A 21,355-nucleotide genomic window follows, 5' to 3' on the forward strand; every position below is an offset into this window, starting at 1 on the left:
CTGTCCAGCCCCAGGCTAGTCCCCTTCCTCGTTGGTAACGTCTTCCTGTGGTGAGAAGCCTGTCCCTCACTCTGGTGTGTTTATTTGTTGGGCCCTAGTGTGTGTGTGCACAGTGCCTTCGGGATTGTGCCATCACGTGCAGTGAACTTGCGGCTACAGCACAGCATGTGTGTGTAGTGTGTCTGTCTTCGGTCTGTACTACCCCGTCAGGACAGGGTTTGCCAGAGTGACGAGTCGGCCCGTCAGCAGGATTCTGCACAGAATGCAGCTGGGCTTGTGTCTTCCAGGCTGCAGTCCCTCTCGGGATTGCCCAGCATCCTGGCTGGAGATTCACTCTTCGTGGAGTGCAGTTCTGTGGGTTTTGACCCACACAGAGTCCTGTTTCCACTGCCCCAGAGCAGGACAGAACAGTTCCCAAGAGCTGCTGCTTTATCGTCAGCCCCAGACTCTGGCCACCCAGTCTGTTCTCTCTGCAGTGATAATTCTGCCTTTTCCAGAATGTTCTGTGAATGGAAACAAGCTGTATAAGCTTCTAGACTTAGCAGAATGCGTTCTGGTTCATCCCCACCTGACGGGTGTCAGAACTTAACCTCTTTCTCTGGCCGAGCGGTGTCTGTTATACAGAAGAGCCCCCGTTCGCTGGTGCAGCCGGTCCGCAGAGGGCAGCTGTCATTTCCAGAATGGTGGGGAGTGAGGCAGCCTCTCTTGCCCTCACTTCGCAGGAAGGCTTCACCAACGACCAGTACCAGGAGCTGACCGAGCCGTCCTCACTCAGCTATGTCACCCGCTCAGAGAACAGCATCTTTTTCGAGGTTGACGGACCCTACCTTGCCATGATCCTTCCAGCCTCCAAGGAAGAAGGCAAGAAACTGAAGAAGAGGTAGGAATCCTGTAGGAATCGTGTTTGGGAAGAGAATGAACGGACGAGACTTAACCCATCTTGGAAGTGGACCAGGAGGCCAGATGGGAATCGTAGTTTTTTAACCTTCTTGATTCAGTTTGGAAACATAATACTGCCCCCTCTGCTCCCCACCTGCTAGATTCTGGTTCCATAGGCTGCAGGCCCTTTGGTCATTCTGTCAGAAGCAGGAGCCTTGGGGTGGAGAGATGTGTGCCGCCCGACGGAGGCCAGAGGGGAGGGTCGGACGGAGGGCCAGTGGCACGCAGCCAGCCTCCCGGGCTCCCGTTCACTGCCGTGCTTGCCCGTGATTCCAGGTATGCGGTCTTCAATGAGGACGGCTCCTTGGCTGAGCTAAAGGGCTTTGAGATCAAACGCCGAGGGGAGCTGCAGCTGATTAAGATCTTCCAGTCCTCGGTATTCGAGGCCTTCCTCAAGGGCAGCACACTAGAGGAAGTGTACAGCTCTGTCGCCAAGGTGGCCGATTACTGGCTGGATGTGCTGTACAGTAAGGTAGGGCCCCCCTCCTCTTCCCTGGGCTGCAGACGGCCCCCATGTCCCTGGCTCCGGTGCCTCCCGGAGTCCCTGTCAGTGGGACCCCCGTGTCCAGTGATGGAAGGCTTTGAAGAAAACAAATAGCGCAGTAAAAGCAGCTGTAGGACAGTGTACTAGTGGTCATGTCAACCTTGCTTCTCGCAATGCTTGTAGTCCCTGCAAGTGAGCGTGGGGTTTCCGTGGTTTAAACAGCAGGGCCGGCTTCCCTTCAACAGCGCCTTCTCACGGACAGCATCGTTCTCTGGCTGTTGCCGCTCGGCCTGTGTCTCGTCGTGTTTGCGCTGTGTAGCTCCCAGGACTGTCTACTGCTGTCGGGCATCAGTTAGGTGTATGGTTTCTGCAGCTGTAATGTCTCCTCGAACACTTTTGTACGGGTGCTCGTCCCTCCTCTATTGTGGTATTTGCTAAGAGGAGACTTTCTGAGTCTAAGGGATACTGGAATATTCTGGAACATTATTCTGCCTTCCTTGGCTCTGTGGGCTGTGGTAGCTTGGCATGTTGTCTTATTCTGTAGTGTTGACCCACACGTGAGAGTAACCACCAAGAGAGAAAAACACACAAAACAGGAGCCAAACAAATCTTACAGGATGTCGGGGGCACGAGGTCAGGGGCATGTGCGTGGGAGCCCTTAGGGCTGTTTGCTCCCTGACTTCTCATTGCTGAGGAATGCCTCGGCTCCGCACTCGGTCTGTGGCTCTCCAGCTTGCATTGTCTCTCTCCTCACTCCTCCTTTCCCTGATTTTCTCTTCCTTCCAGGAGAAAAATCGCCAGTTCCGTCTTTTCCCTTTTTCTCCAGCTTTGGTACTAATAGCTCACACATTTCTTAATGTCCTCACTTAGTTTAATGACACGGCAGTTAGGGTTTTGCATTTGGATTTGTAAGTGTTCCTGTTCGCTGGCGTGACGCAGCCCTGTCGCACGGCTGGGGAAAGTCAAGTGACTGGGCGGGCTGTTGCCGGTGAGCCTGGGGGGGCGCTGCTTGCCTTCTGCGCCACGGTGTGCCCGTTGCCTCTCTTCAGGCGGCTAACATGCCCGACTCTGAGCTGTTCGAGCTGATCTCGGAGAACCGCTCCATGTCTCGGAAGCTGGAAGATTATGGAGAGCAGAAGTCCACGTCCATCAGCACAGCCAAACGCCTGGCTGAGTTCCTGGGAGACCAGATGGTGAGGGACGCGGGCCTGAGCTGCCGCTACATCATCTCCCGGAAGCCCGAGGGCTCTCCCGTCACAGAGAGGTGAGGGTTCCCGAGCTTAAGGCCTCAGATGCTCGGAAGCTCGAGTCTGTTGTGGAATGTCTGTCCCTTTGTAGCAAGCTGAGCTTCCTTGGAAAGGGCAGGACGGGGCGCCTGGGGGCTCAGTCAGTGAAGCGTCTGCCTTCGGCTCAGGTCATGACCCCAGAGTCCTAGGAGCGAGCCCCACATTGGGCTCCCTCGTTGGTGGGGAGTCTGCTTCTCCCTCTGTCTCTCCTGTTCCGCCTGCTTGTGCTCTCTCTGTGTCAAATAAATAAATGAAAAAATCTTTTAAAAAAATGAAACAAATTACGTACAGAGTAAAGTAAAGAATTCTTTTATAGCAATAAGAGAAAGAGGACAGGAAAAGCAGGCAACAGGTAAGAACGGGCGGCTTGCAGGTGAGGAGCATGATGGCCAGTGCACGGAAGGACGTTTAAACTCACCGTAATCAGGAAGTGCGGGTTTTAGAGGCGTCGCTGGTTGGGAAGAAAGAGCGAGGATAGCAGTTGTCATCCTGTAGACAGGCACGTGGGTGACTGTCCCCTCACAGCAGGGCCCGAGCAGAGCGGTGCTGATTCCCCTCACGGGGGAGCACGTTTGGGGACATGCCCTGCCTCCCTGCCCCCGCGTTCACCTTGGGTTTAAGAGCGCATGTCGGGAAGGCCCTCGTGTCCTTCAGTCAGAAGACGGGCACGTGTGTTCTATGTGGTGAAAGGCGGTGTAGGCGTCGGAGTGATAGGACGGCAGCGGCGTGCTGCCTGCGGGGTGCTGCTCCTGCACGGCGGGACGCTCCCGCCTGTACCTCACTGACCAGCACGGGCGCCGCTCTTCTCGTCCCGGATACGTCTGGGCAGGAGGAGTAGAGACGCCTGTGTGGGCTCAGTAAACACCCAAGCAGGGATCTCGTGCATCTACGTGAGGACGGTCGGGGGAGCTGCATGGGACTTCCTCCTTCTGGTCTCTCACGGAAAATGGCAGGGCGTGAAGGCGGAGAGGACTAGGTGGTGTGTGCACCGGTGTCGGTAGTGTTCTTTCTGAGTGTCTTCCCGTTCACAAATACCTCCTCCAGTGAAAGGGTGATGGTCGCGCTGCTGCTGGGTAGCGATGTGAAGCCGGCTCCTTCTTCCGGGAGAGCCGGAGTCTTCCTGTGTCTCACTCCCCGAGTGACATCTTCGAAACGTCTCAGTGCGTGTACACACGTGAATATGTGATTTACGCAATCTGTAAACCATGGCCAAACAACACAGACCAAATGGTGCCTGGTGGGGGGAGCGTGCGTTTGCCCACGACGTTTTAATACAGCGATGCATCATGTAGCTCGTCTGACGAACATTACATATTAGCTGTACTTTACACGAAGGGACATCCTGAAGTAACAGCACGGTTACAGACGAGGTTCTACACCCTTATTTCCATGTGGAATGCGTGTACATTGGTGAGCACTGTGACGGGAGTCGAGGAGATTCTGGTGTTGGTGACTTCTGTGCCTCTCTTCACCCAGGGCCATCCCGCTTGCCATCTTCCAGGCAGAGCCCACGGTGAGGAAGCACTTCCTCCGGAAGTGGCTCAAGAGCTCTTCCCTCCAAGACTTCGACATTCGGACAGTGAGTACTGACTTTGTTCCTCTGAGAGGTTTAGAAGGAAGCGTCGACAGCAGAGCGTCCCTGACTCGGGTCAGCATTTTGTCTGCAGTCTTTGGTCTTGTCCTCCCTGATACGTAAGGAGCTTGTTCCACTTCAGGAAAGCTCAGTGCCGGGGAGGGCCTGGACCCAGGTGCCGCGTTCTTGGGCTGGCTCAGCCCTGCTAAGTCTGGGATCCTAGGAGTCATTTAAGTGCTCTGTGGAATGGGTTTCCCTCTCTGTGAAATGGGTACGTTTCGTCCCAGAATTTCGAGGTGGGTAAAGCGGTCGCAGGAAGCGTTCAGCTCAGTGCTCGGTGTAGAGTGAGCACAGCGCTGCTGCTGCTCCTCTCTCTCACACCCTGTCGCCGTCCCCTTCCCGCTGCCCAGATCCTGGACTGGGACTACTACATCGAGCGTCTGGGGAGCGCCATCCAGAAGATCATCACCATCCCTGCGGCTCTGCAGCAGGTGAGGCCTGCCGGCACAGACAGGGCCCCAGGGGCTCTGTGGCCCCGGAACCCTGGGCCTGGCCTGTGCTAGCCAGTCGGACGGGTGATCCGTGCCCCTCTGTGTAGGTGAAGAACCCAGTACCACGCGTCAAGCACCCTGACTGGCTGCACAAGAAACTTCTGGAGAAGAGTGATGTCTGCAGGCAGAAGAAGATCAGTGAGCTCTTCGTCCTGGAGGGCCGGAGACAGGTAGTGCGCCCGGGACGGTGGGGGCCCTGCTGCCGCCATTCACGGGTCTCGGATGTTTCTTTCCTTTGTAAAAAGGTGCGCCTGACATTCGACTCTCTATTTTCCGCTGGGGGGGTCTTCTGGGATCGGATGCACTGAGCCGTCCATTAGGGAGACGGACTGTCTTCTGTGTGACGATGGTAATTGGACTCAGGGACTCTGAATCACTGTGCCAGAGACTTTGGTTTTCTAAACCAGAAAATAAAAACCTGTAGAGACCATAAAAATACTGAAAGGTGTAATGAAGGGCTTAGCTAAAATCAGAAGAGCCAAAAGAAAATTCTCCAATGCTGAAAATATTTTTAAAGATTTTATCTATTTATTTGTCAGAGAGACCGCAAGAGAGGGAGCACAAGTAGGGGATGGTGGGAGCCCGATGCGGGGCTCGATCCTAGGACCCTAGGATCATGACCCGAGCCAAAGGCAGAGGCTTAACCCACTGAGCCACCCAGGCATCCAGGGAATTAGAAATATTTAATGAGTACTGATCCTTGGGGCGCCTGGGTGGCTCAGTGGGTTAAAGCCTCTGCCTTCGGCTCAGGTCATGATCCCAGGGTCCTGGGATCCAGCCCCACGTCAGGCTCTCTGCTCAAGCAGGGAGCCAGCTTCCCTTTCTCTCTCTCTGCCTGCCTCCCTGCCTACTTGTGATCTTTGTCGGTCAAATAAATAAAATCTTTAAAAAAGAAAAGAAAAGAAAGTACTGATCCTATCAAAATTTGTGGTATGCAGCGAAAGAACACTTACATGCATGGTGTCTGTTTGCAAAGATGTTAGCAAACAAAAACAAGTAGGAGATCGAATAAGCATTCAACTGAAGAGTCTTAGCAGCGTACTGAGCTGCGGAGGGAGAAAGACAAGTTATGAAGGCAAGAGCAGGAAGGAGGGAAGTAAACAGTAAATCCCAAACCTTAGTCTTTGAAGAGACTTAGGAAATAGACAAATCTTTGTCAAGATTGATGAATCTTCTGGCTTTATTTTATTTTACTTTATTTTTATTTACTTTAATTTTGAGACTTTAATGTGTGGGAAGAGCAGGTTGCCGTGGGACTCCAGCGCCGCAGCTTATGGGAGGGTGTGCATTTGAGGGCATGCTGCGGAAGCACACAGTGTAGGGGAGTGACCGGCACTGTGCTGGCAACTGGGGGCTGGAGGGAGATGGACCTGTGCTTCACAATATTTTATTTCTTACAAAAAGGGGAGAGCCTTGGAGCAAATGTGGAAAGATGTAAGTGTTTGCTTCGTAGTCATGTTTGAGTGATGTTTTGTTCTGTCTTCACTCTTTTTTTTTTTTTTTAAGATTTTATTTATTTATTTGACAGACAGAGATCACAAGTAGACAGAGAGGCAGACAGAGAGAGGAAGGAAGCAGGCTCCCTGCTGAGCAGAGAGCCCGATGCGGGACTCGATCCCAGGATCCTGGGATCATGACCTGAGCCGAAGGCAGCGGCTTAACCCACTGAGCCACCCAGGCGCCCCATCTTCACTCTTTGACATTGAAAGTAGATTGGTTGGTGCACACTGTGGTGTACAAGTGTTTTATCCCATTCAGTTGACACTGTTCAGTTGACATACGGTATAATTCTCAAGGTGGAATTATCTGAGAGATCGTGGCATTTTAAGTCTCCTTTGGGTCTTTGCAGGTGGGCATAGCACAGGCTCCACAAGGCACGCAGAGCCTTGGTGCTCCCGACATGGAGGATTTTGGTCTGGTGAAGCCACCACACTCGGCAGTTCCTGTTGCCACTAAGAGGAAGCGTGTCCTCTGGGAGAGCCAGGAGGAGTCACAGGACCTGGAGCTGACAGTGCCCTGGCAGGAAATCTTGGGGCAGCCCCCGGCCCTCGGAACGACCCAGGTAGGAAGCTTCGGAGCCCGGAATAGCCGGTGGAGGAGGGGCAAGGACAGCAGGCGGGCCCACGCTGTGCTCGCTGTGCTCGCTGTGCTCGCTGTGCTCGCTGTGCTCGCTGTGTCCCGTGGAGTCTGCTAAGCAGCTTGGGTACCCCAGGATGGGTCTTGATCTCTGAGGGGGTCAGGAGTTGTCCAGTCCCTAGAAGAGATACGCGGGCTTGGAAGCCACGTGACATAGTCACCGAGGAGGGCGGTTTCTGTTTTACCGCGTGCTCCTCCGTTGCGTTTCTTCTGTCCTCTTCCTGACCTGTCGCACCGTCTGTCCTAGGAAGAGTGGCTGGTCTGGCTCCGCTTCCACAAGAAGAAGTGGCAGCTGCAGGCCCGGCAGCGCCTGGCTCGCAGGAAGAGGCGGCGTCTGGAGGTGGCGGAGGGCGAACCTGTGCCCGGGGCCATCCGGGACAGGCCCGCCACTGGCTTGGGGAGCTTCTTGCGCAGGACCGCCCGCAGCATCTTGGACCTTCCGTGGCAGATCGTGCAGGTGTGGACGGCGATCAGTGGGCGTGGGGTGCCTCCAAGGGCAGCAGCGCAGCCAGTGGGAAGGTCCCGGGGCTCTTCCGATGGTCTGGCATGGAGGGAAAGGATGGGCCTTTGCTGGCGAGCGCTTCCTGTGACGAGGCGACACACGCTGCTCTACGCTCCCTGCCTTTCAGATCAGTGAAACCAGCCAGGCGGGCCTGTTCAAGCTGTGGGCGGTCATCGGCAGCGATTTGTACTGCATCAGGCTGAACATCCCCCGCGTGTTCTACGTCAACCAGCGGGTGGCGAAAGCCGAGGAGGGGCCTTCCTATCGCAAGGTACGGGGCCGCAGGAGTTGGTGGTCTGCTGCCCGCTCGGCCTCTCACGTGGTCTCCACCCCGATGGAGGGGCCCCATAATTCGCAGCTAGAAAGCCAGATGAGCTAGGTGACCATCAGCGAGGTGTGCTGGGGCCTCTGTCTCCCGAGCTCCTCTTGGGGTGCTGTAAGAATTGGAGCGGTGTCTGTGGACTGCTCCGTGAGCAGAGCTGCCGTACTGTCCTGGTGCGCCCTCCTCTTGTGTCTCACGTCCATGGCGCAGGGGGGGGACTAGGTGGACACTGATCTGGGGCTCTTCTGACAGAAACAGCTTTGCTGGGATAGACCTCACGTGCCGCATGAGTCACTCATTTAAAATGTACATTTCAGTGGCTTTCGTGTGTATCGGTCACGCAGCCTCTGCTACAGTCTGCCTTGAACGTTTTTATGACCCTCGGAAGACTCCCAGACCTGTAGCTGCGTCTCCCCTCCCTCTGCCCTCGGTAACCGCTGGTGGCCGTTCTGCCCCTACGTCAGCCTGTTGCGGATGTTTCCTGTAAACGGCAGCCGCGTGACTTCGTTCCACCCAGAGCTCCTTTACGGAGGCTCCGTGCTCATCGCTCGATTGGGTGCCCACAAGCTGATGTGTAGTTGAGGAGATGAGATGTGTGTGTTTGACTGGGAACTAGATTGCAGAGGCTTCCTGGAGGAGGTGAGGCTCGGCTCTGAGGAGGAGTCAGCAGGGTGTGGACCCAGCTAGGGCAGCAGATAGCAGGTGATCGGAATTCCTGTCGCTTCCTTGGATGCGGTGGGCGTGGTGGCTTCGAAGGAGGACATCTTCCGGGGATCGTTTCCTGTTCGGTGCCGTCTCCTGCTCCCCTCTGCAGGGTTTCCCCACTCTGTGGCTCCCCCAGACCAGTGCTCTGACCAGGAGGAGGTGGTTCCTCTCAGATTAAACTCAGAAGACAGCAGGACGGTAAACCAGGCGCATCTGCCGCCCTTGCCGTCGGAGAGCTCCTCTGCGGCTCAGGAGCCCCGGGCTGCTGCTCGAAGTCACCGCCGAGCTTTCAGTTTTCCTCGCAAGGAGGTTGGGCTCTAGCGGGTTCACTCAGTGGCAGTGGCACTTTTCCAGTGATGCGTGTCGTGTTGGAACGGACATCACCACTTAGCTGCGTGCTCATCGCCCTGTTGTCACCAGGTCAGCCGTGCTCTCCCGCGCTCCAATGTGGTCTACAACCTCTATGAGTACTCGGTGCCCGAGGACATGTACCAGGAGCACATCAACGAGATCAACACCGAGCTGTCGGCCCCAGACATTGAGGGCGTGTATGAGACTCAGGTGGCTGTCCTCCCGGCTCAGCTGAAGAAGGGTCCAGTGGGGTGGGGGGGGGGGCAGACGCGTGTGGGATGCACAGGCTAGCAAGCACGACCGTGGGCCCCCTCCGAGACCGTGAACTGCAGCAGCGCGTCTGCTGAAGACACACGGCGGCCCTCACGCTGCCTGTTCCCCCCCGCCCCCCGCCCCTTCTAGGTCCCGTTACTGTTCCGGGCCCTGGTGCAGCTGGGCTGTGTGTGTGTGGTCAATAAACAGCTGGTGAGGCACCTGTCGGGCTGGGAGGCCGAAACCTTTGCTCTTGAGCACTTGGAGATGCGCTCTCTGGCCCAGTTCAGCTACCTGGAGCCAGGTATGATGCGTGCCGGCTGCCCCGGCCTGGCCCGGCCCCCAGCGCGCCTCGGGCTGACGGCCGCGTCCTCCCCGCAGGCAGCATCCGCCACCTGTACCTGTACCACCACGCGCAGGGCCACAAAGCCCTCTTCGGCTTGTTCGTGCCCTCCCAGCGCAGAGCGTCTGTGTTCGTGTTGGACACCGTAAGTTCCTGGCAAGGGGAGGTCAAGCCTTTGCCGCCCGTGCCTGTGGCGGAGGGGGCCCTGCCACCCACACCTGCTGAGAGGCCTCACGCGGCCTCGGTCGGTCTAGGTGCGAAGCAACCAGATGCCCAGCCTCGGCGCTCTGTACTCAGTCGAGCACAGCCTCATGGTGGAGAAAGTGGGTCCCGAGCTCCTGCCTCCCCCCAAACACACTTTCGAAGTTCGGGCTGAAACCGACATGAAGACCATCTGCAGGGCCATCCAGCGCTTCCTGCTGGCCTACAAGGTGAGCGCGGTCGGGTCTGTGTGTGCGCGCCCCTCCCCCAGCCTGGGACCTTCCCCCCAGGCGCTTTCTTCCCCAATGTCCAGGAGGAGCGCCGTGGACCCACACTCATCGCTGTTCAGTCCAACTGGGAGCTGAAGAGGCTGGCTGGTGAGGTTCCCGTCCTGGAGGAGTTCCCGCTGGTGCCTGTGCACGTGGCCGATAGGATCAGCTACGGCGTCCTGGACTGGCAGCGCCTTGGGGCCCGGCGTATGATCCGCCACTACCTCAACCTGGACACCTGTCTGTCGCAGGCCTTCGAGATGAGCAGGTGAGCGGAGCGCAGGCGCTTCCTCTGTGCTCCCGTGCTCTGGCCGCTCCCCGTTTGCTTGTCCACTTCCTGGGGCTGACCCCATGCCCCCCGTGCAGGTACTTCCACATCCCCATTGGTAATCTGCCCGAGGACATCTCCACCTTCGGCTCCGACCTCTTCTTTGCCCGCCACCTCCAGCGCCACAGCCACCTGCTCTGGCTGTCCCCTACGTCACGCCCTGACCTGGGTGGCAAGGAGGCCGACGACAATCGCCTCGTCATGGAGTTTGATGACCAGGCCAGCGTGGAGATCAACTGCCCAGGCTGCTACTCCACGGGTGGGTGCTTGAGGCCCACGGGGTCCCCGCCTGCTGGTGCTTCTGCCATTTCTTGCCATTCCGTGGTGGCGGGAACGCCGAGCGGTGGGTGCTTCACGCTTGGCTGTACCGGTGTGGGAACGGAGTCTGCAGGAGCTTCCATGGCTGTGGGACGAGTGAGGGTGGGCTCCACCATCTGCTCGGTGGCCGTCTTGCCGGCCGGCCCTGGCTGCCGCGGGGAGCAGTGCGTTGTCGGAGCCTGCGCTTGCTGCGGCCGGGCTGCCGCTCCAGAGCCGGGGTGCACAGGGGGCGGTTTCTCTGCGTGCAGTGTGCGTGGAGCTGGACCTGCAGAACCTGGCCGTCAACACCATCCTGCAGTCCCACCACATCAACGACATGGAAGGGGCCGACAGCGTGGGCATCAGCTTCGACGTGCTGCAGCAGGCCTCCCTGGAGGACATGATCACCGGCAATCAGGCCGCCAGCGCCCTGGCCAGCTACGACGAGACCGCGCTCTGCTCCAGCACCTTTAGGTACCCGGGAGCCTGCGGCCCTGAGAGCCTCGCCTTGACCGTTTTTGTCCCGTCCTCTCCCTAAGCAGAAGAGCTGAGTCTGGAATCCAGAAGAAACATGAGAAGCTCTTGTATCCTCTGCCCTTGTTTTGGAAACCTAAGAGCTAACACACTGTCACTGGGGCTTTTTTCCGCCGTGGGCGGCAGAGCCAGAACCCCACGTGGATCCCGGCTCTCTCCTCCGTTTGCTGGGCTTTGCTGCCCTCGGGGCACTGTGCTCTGGCCTCCCTCCTGGGCCGGGAAGCTTGCCGTAGGTGCTGAGTGCAGAGGGAGGCCTGAGGGTGAGAGGAGGGCCCGGCAGTGAGTTTGGACAGTGAGGAGGGAAGAGGCAAAGGTGACAGAATGGGGCAGGCTGGTGCTGGCGACCGTGGGGACATTTGTGCCTTCTTCCAGGATCCTGAAGAGCATGGTGGTGGGCTGGGTGAAGGAGATCACGCAGTACCGCAACGTCTACGCTGACAACCAGGTGATGCACTTCTACCGCTGGCTGCGGGCCCCGTCCTCACTGCTCCACGACCCGGCTCTGCACCGCACGCTCCACAGCATGATGAAGAAGCTCTTTCTTCAGTGAGTGTTGCCGGGCCCGCTCCCGGCCAGGCCGAGCCCTTCGTCCCTCGAACCAGAGAGGCGCTCAGCCAGCACAGCTGCCATCTGGAGCTCATTTCTGGGCTGATAGGCCGGGGTGGTAAAGGTCCTGGGGCGCTTAGTGCCGTCACCCTCTGTGCGGCGTCCTTCCAAGCTGTGCTGTGCGTCATGGTCTGTCTGTCTCCTTCTGGCACAAGTCGTCATGCCTTGTGTGTGCTGTGCTGCACCTCTCGTTACCAGTGGACCTTGGAGACCCACGTGTATGTGTGTTATCCTAATGGGCGCTCAGGCTCAGGCTGCTAGAGATCACCAAGAAGAACGGTTTTGTACCCAAGGTCATGCGAATGAATCTGCAGAATGACCTTCAGCGAGCAGAACTGATGCAAGGTCGATAGACAGTATATGACTAGCCAGGAAGATGCTGATCTGGTGGCCAGTGACGGTTGTACAGCTGACCGTCCTCTGGCAGTGACGGGACGCGTGTCCCTAGCCCACTGACGCGGGAAGGTGCTATCGGGATATACTCGTCGCCTGCAATCCTCCTTATAAATGGTTCTGAACTTTCTTTTCAGGTCCTTTTCCAATTTCTCTATAGTTCTGTTGACTTTTTCCTCATCTCTAGGAGTTCTTTCTACATAAAAGTTAGCCATTTTTGTGTGATCTAAGTTCTATGTTTTCTCCTGTCTTTGATTATGTGTGGTTTTGTTCGTGGTGGGTTTTGCCCTGCAGAAATCTTCATTCACTTTTGCTTCTGGATTTCAAGCGTATTTAGGATAGCTTTTTAGTTCGGGAATCAGCGTGTTGCTCCTGGGGTCTTGTGGTTTCTCTGCAGCTGTGACCGGTGGTTCTAACCTTCGTCTGCAGGCTCATCGCTGAGTTCAAGCGCTTGGGGTCCTCCGTCGTCTACGCCAACTTCAACCGCATCATCCTCTGCACGAAGAAGCGGCGGGTTGAAGACGCCCTGGCCTACGTGGAGTACGTCACCAACAGGTGTCGGCAGCGCCGGAGTTCTCCCTCCCGTCCTTCTCTGAGACGTTTAGCTTCCGCTGAGGGACGTTCCTGTTGGGGCTCGTAGCATGGATCTGTTCGTAATGAATGTTTCCTACGGTTGCACAGCCTTAAGAAGCCTTTAATTTACTTTCTTTTTTGAAAGATATTTGTGCTAGTATAGAATTACAGGTGCATCTGTTTTGAAAGTTTTAAAAATTTCTCTATTTCTTTCTGGGTAATTTCCTTCATCGTGTCCTTAAACTCGCTCGTCATCTCCCGCAGGGTTTGGCCTGCCGCTGGTCCCATCCCGCGGCCTTCTCGTGGCGAAAGGCCCGGTGGGGTCCTACGCATTCCTAGGGCCTGTGCAGCACATTCTGTGTTTATTCTAGTCTGTGACTACATTGAGGTCAGGTTTAATAACCTTTTATGTGGTCTGTTCTGCCCACGGTCACACTTGTGTCCGCACTGATTTGTGTTTGCTGGGTAGGTTTTTCTCCCGATCCCATGTCGTGTTTCTCTGCTCCTTGGCAGAGCTGCTGACAGCGATTAGACGCCAGCCGCTGCGAATCCGTGCGGACGCCCTGTGTGTTGGGTGCTCTTGTGTTTCGTTCTTCTGTGAATACTCCAGAGCTTTGTTACTAGGAAACAAACCGAACCTTCCGGGCACTTCTGGAGATTTGGAGGCAGGGTCAGAGCCGTGTTTAGTCGAGCGCTCGTTACTCCTCGTGGAGGCAGGACTGTTGCGAGCACAGCCCTGGGGCCTCGTGACTTGTGACTCTCGGACAGTGGTGCAGCACTCGGTCGCCCTCGCCCCAGCTTCGTGTTGTCTTGCACACACGTGCTACACGCTCTGCTCCGCGTGCTTGGGGCACGCCCGGGGAGGCCCCGGCGTCTTCCGCAGCTCTTGTGTCTCTGCTCCCCTCGAGCACCAGTTCCTGCCACTCCCTCCTGGTTGGTGCAGAAGCCTCATCAGCGGCGTGTTTGTGCTGTTCCCTAGAAGCCGTGAGGAGTCATACGGTCTGAATCCACCTTAAGTTCGTCGTTAGGTGGAGGATAAGCGCGTATGAAAATAAAAAGGAAACTGGAGAAAAAGAGAGAAACTATAGATTGCACTGAAGCACTTTCTGTTTTGCTTCTTTTTAGCATCCATTCCAAAGAGCTCTTCCATTCCCTGACAATTTCTTTCTCCCGGTCCTGGGAATTTCTTCTCTGGATGGATCCCTCCAACTACGGTGGAATCAAAGGCAGCGTTCCGTCTCGTATTCACTGCGGACAGGTAAGACCCGACCATCTTGGAGCACTGGGGATCCGAAATGACTCGGGTCCGTATTTGTCCCTTTGCACACATTTGGTGATTGCGGGCGGAGGGCCTGGTGTGGTCCCAGACTGCATCTCGCAGCAGCACACAGCAGAGCACGCTGCTTCTGCGGGGCCTGGGGAGAAGGGAGGAGCAGGTGGGCAGGTGGAGAACACAGCCCAGCCGCGGGAAAGACTCAGATGAACACAAAGCAGGGTAGGGGCTGAGAGCAGCCGTGGGGCAGGGGCTGGTTCAGATGGGAAGGTTGTGGGGCTGTAAGGAGGGGACAGGCAAGCCGGGTTGGAAGAGCTAGGCCGGGGCTAGTGTCAGAAGGCCGTGACACCAGGGCAGGCCTGGGGCGGCGCCCACAGGTGCAGCACAGAGCAGCTAGGACCAGGCCACCTGGGACCAAACACCGAGTTGGAGATTTGACTTTTAGTGACAGAACGATTCTGAGCGGGGACGTGTCGGCCTGACTTCCACGAGGGCCGCATGTTGTGGGCAGTGCTGTAGAAGGGCAGGACGCAGTCAGCGAGACAGACTCGGGTGTGTTTGGAAGATGGAGGGAATAGGCCAGTGGGATGGGCTTGGGCGGCACCCAGGCGTGTGAAGCCAGGTGTCTGTTGGCAGGTGGATGGGGAGGACAGCAAGTGCGGGTGAGGGGAGCCGTGCTTGGCCGGGTGTGCGGTGGGCATGAGGTCCGCCTGCCCTCAGGACTGAGCGTGGCTGGGGAAGCGCGGCCTGTGGCAGGAGGTGTGCGGAGACATCATACCTGGACTGACAGAAGGCAGCAGTGGTTGCTGCTCTAGGGATGTAGGGGCCGTCAGCCCGCACACGCTGGGGAGAAGGGCCCCCTCTAGAGGGGCATCCGGTCATGTGGGAGAGAGCTGCAGTAGCGCCGTGTGGACTGGGGTCTCCGGCCCAGGAGATCTGGGATTCACACAAGAGAACTAGCCACCCGAGGTCACCGCTTGTGATCTTCCTGCCCTGGGAAGGGGGAGTTGAAGAATCTTGAAGTGAATTATCTGGAGGAACAAAGTGAGAGTCCCCGTCACCCTGGGTGGCGTGCTTCTGCCCTAAGGGACCCCTCCTCAGAGCCGTCCTGCGGGAATCCTGTCAGGCCCAGGGACTCGGGGGACTGGGTGAGCCTCACGGGACAGAAGGGTCGGGAGAGCCAGGTGGGGAATGACCTGGCTTCCTGCTGCTGGGGCCAGGACACAGCTGGGGCTGGGGCTGTGTCACAGCAGGGGTCCCCAGAAGAGGACAGAGAGGAGGAGGAGGAGGAGGAGGAAGAGGAGGCCGAGGCGGAAGAGGAGGAGGGGGACGGTGCGCCGGAGCCTGACGTGGAGGACAAGCTGGAAAACAACTGGAACATCGTGCAGTTCCTGCCGCAGGCAGCCTCGTGCCAGAGCTACTTCCTCATGATCGTGTCAGGTGAGCCGCCCGCCCGCCGCGGCCCTGGTGTGCGTGGGGACCTGTGCCCTGGCGGCGTGGATGGTCAGCCGCGCCCCAGCCGCAGGGCTCCCGAGAGAGGCCCTGTTTGCCCCGCGGCCTCGGCCTCGCCGCTGTGCGTGCCCCGAGGTCTTCCCTTCCCCTCTGGAGCAGACACACCTTCTGGCGCCGTCCAGAAGGTGCGTGCATGCAGGGGTCTGGCTCTGGGTGTGTGGCAGGCGGTTCTCCAGCCTCCCCAGCCGAGTGCAGGTCCGCCAGGGCAGCCGGAGTTCACCGGGGCAGTGAGGGTCCGCCGCGACAGCAGCCTGACCCTCAAGGCCGCGCTCTCCATGCAGCGTACATCGTGGCGGTGTACCACAGCATGAAGGAGGAGCTGCGGCGCAGCGCCCCGGGAAGCACGCCCCTCAGACGCCGGGGGCCCAGCCAGCTGTCCCAGGACGCCCCGGCGGCCGGCGCCCTGCCTGGTGAGCACGCCCCGGCCGTGTCCCGGGGTCCTGGGGCCCCCCCACTCCTGCCCTCCACGCCCCATCACAACACGGGGGACACAGCCGCCTCCCTGCCCTCCTAGGAATGATCACCTTCTCTCAAGACTACGTGGCCAACGAGCTCACGCAGAGCTTCTTCAGCATCACTCAGAAGATTCAGAAGAAGGTCACGGGCTCGCGGAACTCCGCTGAGCTGTCCAGCTTGTTCCCGCAGCTCCCGGGCTCCCACCTGCTGCTCAACAACCCCGCGCTCGAGTTCGTCAAGTATGTGTGCAAGGTGAGGCTGCGACCCACACCTGTGGGGCTGGGGCCCAAGGGGTCCATGGGGCGGGGCAGGAGGGCAGCCTCATGCATGGGGGGTGGGTGGAGAGGCAACCTCGTGCACAGGTGGCTCTGAGAGCACGGGGTCGTCATGGTGTGCAGGGCTGGGTGGGGAGGTGGCTGGGGCGGGAGAACGGCCTCATGTGCGGGGTGGGGGGGGTCATCTGTGTGGGGACGGGTCGTCCATGTGCGCAGGGCGGGAGCGGGAGGGTGACTTCGTGGGTGGGTGGGGGGGGGGCGTGTGCTCGTGTGCAGGGGAGGCATAGTTGCCCAAAGGACATACTCAGGTGACTCCATCATCACTTGCTGCCCCATCGGGGCAGCTGCTGTGGGAGGCATTGGGGGTGAGAAGGAGATAAGACAGGAGAGACCCCTATCCTCAAGGAGCCTGTGCGTCAGTGAGGGGTAGGTGGGCTCGGAGGAACGGGGCAGGGCCGGGGACCTGGGTGAGACCCCATTGACTTGCAGGGCCTGGCCAGGTGCACCCCAGGGAGAAGGTCCATGCAAAGGCCCTGGGGTAGTAGGATCTGGGGGTGCTGGTGAGAGGCACGTGTGGAGTGGTGAAATGGCTGTGCGTGATCTGGTGGCTGGTGGGAGCTGGAACATGCTGTGATGCGCGTGGCGGTGGGGGAGAGCTTGCTGGCAGCTCCGTGCCTCTCTGGGAAAGGCAGGCCGAGCCCGCCATGGGATTGTATTACCAGATGGCTCCCTCGCAGGTGTCACCTCTGCCAGAGAGAGGCTTTGCTGCGGGATCAGGTTATCTTCCCGCAAACTGCCTTTCGGGGCCGGGCTCAGGTGACTGCTGCTGCCGCCGAAGGAGTAGCTCAGTATGCCGTCTGGCCACTGTCGTGGACTGCACAATTTTCAATATCTGGATAACTTCCCTACAGTGAGATCTCACCGTTGTTCACGTGTGGTGTGTGAGTTTTGGCAAAGACCCACAGTGCCACGTCTCCAGCACAGTCAGGATGCAGAACGTTTTACCATCCTGCGAACAGGGCACCCGTCTTGGCATGCACCGAACTGTCTGTTCATCTGTCCCGTGTCCCTGTGCTTCCTGACAGGCGCGCGCAGGTCACTCTGTGGGGTGTGGCTGTGGGAGCTCACAGAGTGCTGAAGCCACTGGGGGGGGGGGGGCGGTTAAAACAGGCACCGCGGGGGTCAGCCACGCCTGCCCTGCCCTTCCTGGAGCCGCCCGTCTGGCCCTGCATGGTCATGTCCCTTTCCGTCTGGCTTCTTTGACTTGGCGGAAGGGGTCCGTGCTCCTTCCCCGTTGCTGCCCGTTCTGGTGCTCTCTGTCCCGCTCTGCGACTGAGAGGCGTCCTGTCGTGCGGAAGAGCCGGGGTTGGTCTTGCAGTGGCTGAGTACATCTGTTTTATTGTTGGATTTTTTAAGACTGGAGTTGCTATAAACATTCATTTCTTTGTTCTTGAAAGGTTTTATTTGAGAGAGAGCTAGCTAGAGAGAGCACAAGCAGGGAGGAGAGGGAGGAGCAGTTTCCTTGCGAGCGGGGAGCTCCGCGTGGGACTCGATCCCAGGACCGCAGCCTGAGCCAGAGGCGGACGCTTCACCCAGGCGCCCCTGCTCTCTCATTCTCATACAGGTTTTTGTGTGAGCATACGTTTCATTTTATCAGAACTTAAATTTTATGGGGCAAAGATGGAGGAGAGGGGGATTGTCTGGGTCTTGTCCTAGTGCGGACTCCTAAAGCGGCGGGTCCGGTTTGCATTCCCGCCGGCGGCCTATGAGCAGAGGCCAGCTGCTCCACGTGCCTCCCAGCTCCCGGGCATTTTCAGAAGTTGAGCTTTGCGGATAGGTGTGTGGTGGTATCTCATTTTTAATTTGTATTTCCCCAGTACTAATGATGCTGAGTGTTTTTTCACATGCTGCTTTTTTGTCCATACATCTTTGGTGAAATGTCTAAATGTTTTGCCCATTATTAAAAAGGAGGTCTTTTTTTTTTGAGGTCATGTTTCTTATTTTTTTTTTTTTAAAGATTTTATTTATTTACTTGACAGAGAGAAATCACAAGTAGATGAAGAGGCAGGCAGAGAGAGAGAGAGGGAAGCAGGCTCCCCGCTGAGCAGGGAGCCCGATGTGGGACTCGATCCCAGGACTCTGAGATCATGACCTGAGCCGAAGGCAGCGGCTTAACCCACTGAGCCACCCAGGCGCCCCATGTTTCTTATTTTTGAGGGTTTTTGTAAACAAAAGATTATTTGAGAGTGGGGTGGGGTGGATATGAGCAGGGGGTAGGGGGAGAGGGAGAAGCAGACTCCCCGCTGAGCAGGGAGCCTGACGCAGGACTTGATCCCAGGACCTTGGGACCATGACCTGAGCCAAAGGAGACGTTTAACTGACTGAGCCACACAGGTGCCCCCTTATTTTTTAGTTTTAAGAGTTCTTCATATTTTTTTTTCCAAACGTTGGTTTACTTTTTCAGAATTCTCCTAACAGTATTTTTTCGGTGAGTGGATCTTAACTTTAATTCATCAAAATTTTTTTTTCTCGGGCTCCTAGGTAGCTCAGTGGGTTAAGCCTCTGCCTTCAGCTTAGGTCATGATCCCAGAGCCCTGGGATTAGTCCTGCATCAGCTTCCTGCCCAGTGGGAAGTCTGCTGCTCTGCCCCTCCCCTGGCTTGTGCGCTTTCTCTCTCTCCCTCTTGCTCCCTCTCTCTAAGTAGATAAATAAAATATTTGAAAAGAAATTTATTTTTCTTAGAGGGGTGGGGCAGAGAGAGGTGAAGAGAGAGAATCTTAAGCAGGGCCTGGAGCCGGACACGGGGCTGGACTTCACAACCCTGAGATCATGACCTGAGCCAAAATCAAGAGTCGGAAGGTTAACTGACTGAGCCACCACTAGACTTTTTTTAATAGGGTGAGCTCTTACTGTCCTGTATAAGAGTGGGAGGAGGGGTAGAGGGAGGGTCTTCAAGCAGAGCACAGAGCCCGATTTGGGCGGGTGGGAGGGAGCAGCTGGATCCCCCGAACCATGAGATCATGACTTGGGCCAAAAGCAACGGTCGGAGGCTTCACGGACTGAGCTACCTGGGAGCCCTTGAGTTAATTTGTATGCGGTGTGCATGTTTTAGACCGAGGTTGGTATTCCTGTGTCAGTGTGTCTAATGATCCCAGTACTACTGATCTGAAAAGACTGGCCTCTCTGCATCGGATAGTCTTGGTGTCTGTGTCAAAGCTTACGTGGCCGTGTACACGTACGGGTCTTCTGGATCCCCATCCACCTCACTGTTTTCTAACCCACGTCGTCTTGAATTATGTGACTTTATCAGTAAGTCTTGGAAACCGGACAGTGTGACTGCTTCAACTTTTTTTTTTTTTTTTCCAAATCGCTCTGGCTAGTCCATCTAGTTCCTTTGCTTTCCATATAATGTTTGAATCAGTATATCGGTTCCCTACCCAGAGGAAAAAAGTCCTTTTAGAATGTTGGTTGGAGTCCTTTTAATCTAGATAATTTTAGGGAGGATTAACATCTGAGTGCTTAGAGTCTTAGCTCGTGAACCCCTGTATCTTCCCGTTTCTCTGGGTCATGTTCCATTTCTCCAGCAGTGTGTGGGGTTTTTGGCATATAAATATCGCACACGTTCGCACCTAAGATTTTCAGGTCGTTTGGTGCTATTGTGATGGTGCTGACTCTTTTAAACTTCAGCTTCCGTTTCTTCAGTGCTACTGTGTAGACACACACAATATTTGTATACTGACCTATCTCCTGTATCACATCTTTTTTATGCATTCACTTATCAGGGGACACTTGGGCTGCTGCCGTAATGGGCGACTCTAAATAATGCCACAGTAAATGTAGTGACAATGCGATAGTAAATGTGATGATGCCGTAGTAAATGTAGGGGTGCACAGATCTTTTTCAATTAGTGTTTCCTTTTATCTTTTTTTAGTGTTTTCTTTTCTTTTTTTAAAGCAAATACCCAGTAGCGGAAGTACTGAATCTTAGGGCAGCTCTATTTCTAACTCACTGAGGACCCTCCACACTGTTTCCACAGCGGCCGCACCAGCACGCACCCCACCAGCAGTGCACGAGGACTCCCTTTTCTCTGCCTCCTCCCCACACCTGCTGTTTCTTGTGTTTCTTATTTTAGCCGTTCTGACAGGCGGGAGACGGCCCTTCATTGTGGTTTCGCTTCGTGTTTCCCTGATCACGAGTGATGTTGCGTGTCTTCTTGTGTGTCTGTTGGCCGTCTAGATACGGCATTGATTTTTATTTTTTTTTAAGATTTTATTTATTTATTTGACAGACAGAGATCACAAGCAGGCACAGAGGCAGGCAGAGAGAGAGGGAGAAAGAAGCAGGCTCCCTGCCGAGCAGAGAGCCCCATGCGGGGCTTGATCCTAGGACCCTGAGATCACGACTGGAGCCGAAGGCAGTGTAGCTCAACCCACTGAGCCACCCAGGCGTCCCGACGCTAGTGTTTTTGAAGAGTGATGGCATGAGCAGCTGTAGGGTGTCCGTGCTTTGGGTGTGTGCTTATGGTCACTCCCAGGCTCAGTCATCCCCCCTCCTCTCAAGGGCACCGGCATCAAGACTACAGATAGGGGCGCCTGAGTGGCTCAGTGGGTTAAGCTTTGTCTTCTGCTCGGGTCATGATCCCTGGGATCGAGTCCTGCATTGGGCTCTCTGCTCAGTGGGGAGCCTGCTTCTCCTCATCTCTTTCTGTCTGTTTCTCTGCCAGCTTGTGATTTCTCTCTCTGTCAAATAAATAAATAAAATCTTTATTTAAAAAAAAACATTGCAGATAAATAAATGCAGACTCCCCATGCGACACAGGTGGCGGCAGCGGGGGGCCCGGCGAGCGAGCGGGGGGAGCTCTCCCCGCATGGGGTTGGGGCCCCCATGGGTGTGTGGCGCTTGTCCTCAGCACCTCAGCTCCAGCCTCTGCAACAGAAAACTGAACGTATGGTTCAGAAGGACTCAGCAAGATCTCTTTCTAGCAAAGACCTATAAAATCTGGGTCATTAAAAAGTGCCTATGTAGATCAGCTATAGTTCAATAATAAACAAATGATAATAATGCTGATAAAAAATAGCTTACTGAAGGGGCGCCTGGGTGGCTCAGTGGGTTAAGCCGCTGCCTTCGGCTCGGGTCGTGATCTCGGGGTCCTGGGATCGAGTCCCGCATCCGGCTCTCTGCTCAGCAGGGAGCC

At 56.4% G+C, this 21,355-nt stretch overlaps 1 protein-coding gene across 2 annotated transcripts in view; it reads left to right on the forward strand.

The window, feature by feature from the left end:
* Positions 1-21,355, forward strand: part of POLE (DNA polymerase epsilon, catalytic subunit) — a 47,033-nt gene that overhangs the window by 21,381 nt on the left and 4,297 nt on the right. Inside the window, exons 24-45 of one of the 2 annotated variants that reach the window (XM_059408132.1) lie at positions 723-880; positions 1,216-1,411; positions 2,473-2,687; positions 4,186-4,288; positions 4,693-4,773; positions 4,881-5,003; positions 6,683-6,895; positions 7,217-7,426; positions 7,599-7,742; positions 8,919-9,059; positions 9,252-9,405; positions 9,483-9,589; positions 9,699-9,875; positions 9,959-10,182; positions 10,281-10,501; positions 10,809-11,013; positions 11,446-11,619; positions 12,502-12,627; positions 13,771-13,903; positions 15,169-15,358; positions 15,712-15,840; positions 15,945-16,138. In XM_059408132.1, coding sequence (XP_059264115.1) covers positions 723-880; positions 1,216-1,411; positions 2,473-2,687; positions 4,186-4,288; positions 4,693-4,773; positions 4,881-5,003; positions 6,683-6,895; positions 7,217-7,426; positions 7,599-7,742; positions 8,919-9,059; positions 9,252-9,405; positions 9,483-9,589; positions 9,699-9,875; positions 9,959-10,182; positions 10,281-10,501; positions 10,809-11,013; positions 11,446-11,619; positions 12,502-12,627; positions 13,771-13,903; positions 15,169-15,358; positions 15,712-15,840; positions 15,945-16,138 — 3,618 coding nt within the window. The remainder of the gene's footprint in view (positions 1-722; positions 881-1,215; positions 1,412-2,472; positions 2,688-4,185; positions 4,289-4,692; positions 4,774-4,880; positions 5,004-6,682; positions 6,896-7,216; positions 7,427-7,598; positions 7,743-8,918; positions 9,060-9,251; positions 9,406-9,482; positions 9,590-9,698; positions 9,876-9,958; positions 10,183-10,280; positions 10,502-10,808; positions 11,014-11,445; positions 11,620-12,501; positions 12,628-13,770; positions 13,904-15,168; positions 15,359-15,711; positions 15,841-15,944; positions 16,139-21,355) is intronic. The other variant, XM_059408133.1, reaches the window with a different exon arrangement.

Source organism: Mustela nigripes, chromosome 8 (assembly GCF_022355385.1).
Source record: "Mustela nigripes isolate SB6536 chromosome 8, MUSNIG.SB6536, whole genome shotgun sequence".
In the NCBI taxonomy this organism is placed as follows: domain Eukaryota; kingdom Metazoa; phylum Chordata; class Mammalia; order Carnivora; family Mustelidae; genus Mustela; species Mustela nigripes.